Source organism: Monomorium pharaonis, chromosome 1 (assembly GCF_013373865.1).
Source record: "Monomorium pharaonis isolate MP-MQ-018 chromosome 1, ASM1337386v2, whole genome shotgun sequence".
NCBI classification, from domain to species: domain Eukaryota; kingdom Metazoa; phylum Arthropoda; class Insecta; order Hymenoptera; family Formicidae; genus Monomorium; species Monomorium pharaonis.
The window spans coordinates 27,662,173-27,668,827 of record NC_050467.1 but is presented as its reverse complement, the minus strand read 5'-3'; the positions used below and the strand labels follow the sequence as shown (position 1 = coordinate 27,668,827).

Genomic DNA, 6,655 nt, shown 5'->3' with positions numbered 1-6,655 from the left:
TTCGCCGGCAAGAACCGGGCGGGCAGGCCGGCCCTGTGAAGGACGCCAGGGATGGCCGAATGCCGGCAAGAACCGGGCAGCGAAACGGCCAGGTGGCCTGCTCCGTCGGCGGATACAAGGAGAGCCGAATGCCGGCAAGAACCGGGCGGCAGAACGGCCTAGTGGCCTGCTCCGTCGGCGGATACAAGGATGGCCAAATGCCGGCGAGAACCAGGCGGCAGAACGGCCAGGTGGCCTGCTCTGTTGGCACGACGAGGATAGCCGAATGCCGGCGAGAACCGGGCAGCGAAACGGCCAGGTGGCCTGCTTCGTCGGCGGATGCAAGGATAGTCGAATGCCGGCGAGAACCGGGCGTCAGAGTGGTCCGGAGACCTACTCAGTCGACAGGACGGGACTGGTGCTCGATCCCGATCGAGCTCGGCTTTTATACCCGTCGGGGCGATCCCCACGCGCTCCCAGCAGCGTGGTGGGATCGGTTCCCGACGGGGGATACTAGACTGTCGGGAGGGGCGTCCGTAGACGCCAAGTCCCGTGGTGGGGCGGATGATCGGCCCGGGACTAGTGACGTATCGTCACACCACGGGTTACGTCCATAATCCATCTACTCCGTGCGTCTTTACTAATTTTATTTCCATCATATTTGTACGTTCCCGTGGGTTGAGTGCCTATCGGGCGCGTCTCCGGGCGGCGGATAGGAGGACGCCCGGGTGGGAAACTCTGGCCCGGGTCTAAACCCCCGCGTGCCCAGGTGGACCGCCCGGGTAGTAGCGGTTATAACCTGCCCCGGCGGGCGTAAAACCCTGCCCAGGGGGGGGAAAAGCCGTTACCGCGGACCAACTCCCCAAGCCAAGCTGGAAGCCATCGTGGCGAGGGCTGCGTGGCACTGGGGGAGCAGTGTCTTGAACGATGCCTCTGGGGAACCGGGCGAAACCCCAGAGTATTTAGCCTTACCCACGCATGCGGGACTCTGCGTGGGTGGACCGTTTATTTCCCTAGCTGCTCGTGGGAACAAAATGGAGAGCTTAAATTTAACAAAAACAAAACTCACGGAAGACACCCCGATGGAGGCTTTGACAGAGGACTCCGGAAGGGTAGCAGAAGCGGGATCGGGAGCCGAACGGACCCCTATGGGCACGGGAAGCACCGAGACCGCGGAGAGAGGAGTGGTTTCGGGAGCCGAACGGGCCCCAAGGGGCACGGGAGGCACCGAAGCTACGGATGCTAGGGCGGAAAAGGAAGGGGACCTCGGTAAGAGGAAACTCTCCGGAGCCGCGAAAAGAAAGAGAGCTTGGGAGCGAAAGGTGGAGGCTCAGGCCCGGGCGCAAACCCGGGAGGGGCCTCTGCCGGCCGCTCCGGGGACCTCGACCTTGACCGACCCCCGGACGCCGGTTGGGGGGGTTCGGGGGGGCACCGTCGGTAAGCGCCGGAGGGGCCCCGCCGAGACCCCGCCTTCGGTGGAAGGGGCGACAAAGAAGCCGAAGGTCCAAGGGACCCAGGCTTACGCAGATGCCGCGGACCCCCTAACGAGGGTGATTGTCGCGGAGGGGTACCCCGAGGAAGCGCTAACCGTTGAGCGGGTGGCGCAACTAAGGGGTGCGGTCTTTAAGGAGATTCAGGGGATTCAGGAGGGTCCCCTGCCCAGATTCGACAGCACCTCTTTGCGGGCAGGTGCTGCGGTCGTCAGATGCGCGGATGCGGAGTCGCTGAGTTGGCTAGAAAGTCGAATCAGCGGCATCGTACCGTGGGAGGGCGCCAGGCTCAAGGTGGTGGGACTGGAGATGCTGCAAAGGCAGTGCAGGGCAGTGGTATGGGTCCCGGGTCCACCTGTGGGCGCGGCCGCTGTCCTGGGGCTGCTGGAGCGGCAGAACCCGGGGATCAGCACTTCGGGCTGGCGTGTGCATGCGGAGAACGTGGGGGCTACCTGCGAGGGCAGAAACCTCGTTCTCGGCATTCCCGAGTACAGTGTCCTCAAGCTGAAGGCACTGGATTTCAGGCCTCATCTCGGGATGGACTGGGTTACCTTCAAGGTGACTGGGGCACCCCAGGATGGGAAGGATAAGGGCAAGGGAGGGCCCGACCCAAAGGCCTCGTCTTCACAGTAGACGGGACCGGGGTGGGCTTCACCCAGATTAACTTGCACCACAGCAAGGGAGCCTCGGCTGCTTTGGCCAGGCGCCAAGCTAGGGTGCACACAGCCATATCACTAATACAAGAACCCTGGCTAGTCCGGGGGGGTATTAGGGGTCTGGCGGGGTGCGGAAGACTATTCAAGTCTCCGCAAGATGAACGACCCAGGGCCTGTGTGGCTGTCAAGGGGTTAGAAGCCCAACTGCTGCCGAATTTCTGTTCCAGAGACCTGGTGGCGGTTGTGATCGAGGCCATCAGTGAGACTAGGACTAGAAGGAGGGTGGTGGTGGCGTCAGGTTACTTCCCACACGAAGAGGACGACCCACTACCATCGGACCTGGTGGTTCGCCTGGTGGAGTACTGCCAAAAGGAGCAGCTTTCCCTCATTTTGGGGTGCGATGCGAACGCGCACCATACGGTGTGGGGAAGCACGGACACCAACAGGAGAGGAGAGAAGCTATTGGAGTTTCTGGTGTCTACCGACCTGGAAATTTTCAATAGAGGTAACGAGCCCACCTTTGTCACTGCGGTGAGAAGGGAGGTGCTGGATCTAACTGTCTGTTCTAGGCAGTTGGTACGGGAGGTGACCGGCTGGAGGGTCTCCGATGAACCCTCATTGTCGGATCACAGACAGATCACCTTCAGACTGGCAAAGGCCAAGGCGAAGGTGAGGACTGTGAGGGACCCAAGGAAGACGGACTGGGATTCATTCCGTGAGGACCTGGCTGTCGGTCTCAGGGAGTTCCCCAAGAAACACGGGACCTCACAAGAGATCGAGCTGTGTGTCGAGCACCTGCAAAGGGCGCTCATCGACAGCTTTGAAAGCAACTGTCCGGAGAGGACGGTAAGGAATGACAGAAAGGTTTCCTGGTGGAGCCCAAAGCTGCAGGATCTCAGGAGTGCGGCACGTCGGGCCTGGAATAGAGCCAGGAACACGGGCCGCCAGGCTGACTGGGACCTTCACCGAAGGGCTCAGAAGGTCTACAGAGACTCTGTGGTAAGGGCAAAGAAGGAGAGCTGGAGAAGATTCTGCGAGTCGGTGGAGGGGATACCCGAAGCTGCCAGACTAGGCAGGATCTTGGCTAGAAGTCAGGACGCGGCCTTGGAGGCCATCCGGCTCGATGACGGGACGATGGTTTCCGGGGAACGTTGCCTGACCCACCTGCTGGAATCGAATTTTCCGGGCTTCTGTAGAGACCCGGGAGCAGACATCCAGCAGGGAACCTTGGACCCATGCAGGGCACGAGGGAATGACTGGTCTCTTGCAGCCAAAATTGTGAGGCCCGACAGGGTCAAAAGGGCTGTAGGAGGTTTCAAGCCCTTCAAGTCGGCTGGACCGGACCGGGTCTTCCCGGCTCTTCTTCAGGAGGGGCTGGAACAGATCACGGGGCCGCTCACGCGGACAATGAGGGCTTGTTTGGCCCTGGGCTATACGCCCAGAGCTTGGAGACAGGCGAGAGTTGTGTTCATCCCCAAGGCGGGAAGAACGGGATACAGCTCCGCCAAGGATTTTCGTCCAATCAGCCTGACGTCCTTTCTTCTAAAGACGTTGGAAAGGCTGGTGGATATTTACATACGGGATGTGGTTCTGCTGCGGCATCCGCTGCACGCGAACCAGCATGCGTATCGTACGGGGTATTCCACCGAAACGGCGCTTCACTCTGCTGTATCGTTCATCGAGGAGCAATTGGAGAAGAAGGGTTACGCAGTGGGCACCTTCCTAGATATTGAAGGTGCTTTTAACAACACACCGCATGAGGTGGTATGTGAAGAGGCTGCTCGCAGAGGTGTGCCGGAGAAGATTGTGGAGTGGATCAAAGGCATGCTCAAGCGGCAGGTAACGGCCTCACTGGGAACGGTGAGTGTCAGTGGCTGGATGGAGAGAGGGTGCCCTCAGGGAGGGGTTCTTTCTCCACTCCTGTGGTGTCTGGTGGCAGATAGTCTGCTCGGAACACTGAACGAGAGGGGGATTCTTACATTGGGATATGCGGATGACCTGGCTATCCTAGTACGAGGCCCCTTCTTGGAAACACTCCTGGAGCTCACGCAGGGAGCATTGGAGGTAGTCGAGGAGTGGTGTGGCAGGACCGGTTTGTCGGTAAACCCACTGAAGACCGGGCTTGTGGTATTCACTCGCAAGTACAAGGTAGGTCCGGTGGAAGGGCCAGTCCTTGGAGGGACGAGATTAGTCCCAACCGGGACGGCTAAATATCTAGGAGTAATCCTAGATAGGAAGCTGGCTTGGAGGGAACATCTTGAAAACCGATGTAAGAGTGTATGCTCTTACTTCTGGATATGCAGGAGGACATTCGGACAGACATGGGGTCTGAAACCGAGGATAGTCCACTGGATTTACACGGCGATACTCAGACCCAGGCTGCTATATCAGGGCTCTGGTTTTGAGAGGGGCCTTGGGAGCTATGCGGACCACGCCGGTGGCGGCGATGGGCATGCTGCTGGGCATCGAGCCCCTCGATCGGGTAGTAGTGGCGGCGGCGGCCTACCGCCTGAGGTGCGAATCAAGGTGGAGGGCGGGAGCCCTGCACACAAGATTCCCTGAAGGAATTCTATCGGGCCCCATTTTTGCGATGGGGCAAGATAGAAGGCCAGTAATTCGTACCTTCGAAAGAAGGTACAAGATAAGCTTTCCCAAGCGCTGGGAGTGGGACGGCTCCAAGGGACCGGTTCCTCGGGATGGGGACGTCTGGTTCACGGACGGCTCCGGAACGAGCACGGGCTCTGGAGCTGGGCTCTACTGCCAGCGCGATGGAGCAAGAATGATCGTTCCGCTTGGCGAACACGCAACGGTTTTTCAGGCGGAAGTGGTAGCTATCATGAGATGTGCCCAGAACCTACTGGAGCTCGGTAGGGTAGGAGGGCGCATCAGAATTTGCTCGGACAGTCAGGCAGCGCTCAAAGCGCTGGAAGGTCCGAGATTTAACTCGCGGTTGGTCTGGGATTGTAAAATTGTACTAGACGAACTGGCGAAGAATAATGACGTTGGCCTAGTATGGGTCCCCGGGCATTCGGGGATCGAGGGCAACGAAATAGCCGACTTGCTTGCCAAGGAGGCAGCAGAAACAAGGTTGGTGGGACCGGAGCCGGCTGTTGGGATCTCCTTCTGCCTGGGCAGGAGGAGGATCGGGAGCTGGCTCCGGGACCAGCACCTTGAGCACTGGAGGAAAGTTACGGGGGTCAAATGCAGACAGGCCGGAGCCTTGCTGGGAGACTGTCCTGGTGAGGACCTGGCCAGAAGCATGAGATCCCTAAATAGGAGGGACGCCAGGCTGGCGACGCAATTGCTCACGGGCCATGGCGACCTTAATTATCACCTGTATAAGCTAGGCAGTAGCGATACGCCCGACTGCAGGTGGTGTGGCGAAGAAGAGGAGACTAGTCTCCATATTCTTGGGAACTGCCCAGTATTGGTCGGACCAAGAGCACGCCTGCTGGGCTCAGGCATTCTGGAACCGGATCAAGTGGGACAGCTGCCCTTGGAGGATCTTCTCCGCTTCTGGAAGGAAGCGGGGCCCCGCTAAGGGCAGCTGACAACGGGGAGATACAATGGACTCTGTCTGAGTGTCAGAGGCGGGACCCATTTGAGGACTGCCCCCCGAACTCACTATTATTATTATTATTATTATTATTATCTGTACGTTGCAAAAACTACGTTTATGACCAAACATGGATAATTTACGCTGTATTAGCCATTTTACAAATTACAAAGAAAATGTAACCCATTTCAACCAATTTTTAATTACTCGCTCCCTCCCCTCAGAAGATAGTTTTTAAAAAACATTTCTTTTTAAATCAGAAAAATTGAAAAAAAATTTTTTTTTTGGTCCAAAATTCATGAGTCCAAAACACGTTTCTCGACCTTCTTAATCGAATAAAATAGTCTTAACTTAAACGATTTTTCCAACCACGAATAAGACTAGGGACTTAAAAAAATTTCGAAAAAAATTTCAAAAATCGGTCAAAAATTTAAAGTGCCAAAACGCGTTTCTCGACCTCCTGAATCGAATGGTACAGTCGTAACTTAAACGATTTTTCCAACCACTCGTAAGACTATAGACTTGAAAAAATTTCAAAAAAATTCCAAAAATTCCAAAAATCGGTCAAAAATTTGTAGTGCCAAAACGCGTTTCTCGACATCTTGAATCCACTGATATAGTCATAATTTGACCGATTTTTCCAACCACTTATAAGACTAGGGACTTAAAAAAATTTCAAAAAAATTTCAAAAATCGGTCCAAAATTTGTGGTGCCAAAACGCGTTTCTCGACCTCCTGAATCGATTGGTATAGTTGACAAAAATACTATTTTTCCGATAAAATTAACTTGTGGAACTTAGAAAAATTTTTCAAAATTTCAACAAATTAGAACGGCCAAACGGTAAGAGATACGATGTTAAGCGAGAGGACTAAAATTGCTCCTCTTGTCGAGTTCTATAAGGGAAAAAGGCAAAAATTTAAAAAATATTAAATTTTAAAATCTTCAAAACTGACGAATTAGAACGGCGAAACGG

At 55.6% G+C, this 6,655-nt stretch overlaps 1 protein-coding gene across 1 annotated transcript; it reads left to right on the top strand.

The window, feature by feature from the left end:
* Window positions 1-4,715: 4,715 nt before the first annotated feature.
* Window positions 4,716-5,666, top strand: LOC118646644. The gene has a single exon (XM_036290032.1). It carries the CDS (start codon window positions 4,716-4,718, stop codon window positions 5,664-5,666), a length of 951 nt encoding a protein of 316 aa, XP_036145925.1.
* The last annotated feature ends 989 nt before the right edge of the window (window positions 5,667-6,655 follow it).

What these genes read in the sequence shown, in the direction of transcription:
- LOC118646644 (XM_036290032.1), top strand. Translation starts at nt 4,716, where the DNA reads ATGGGGCAAGATAGAAGGCCAGTAATTCGTACCTTCGAAAGAAGGTAC.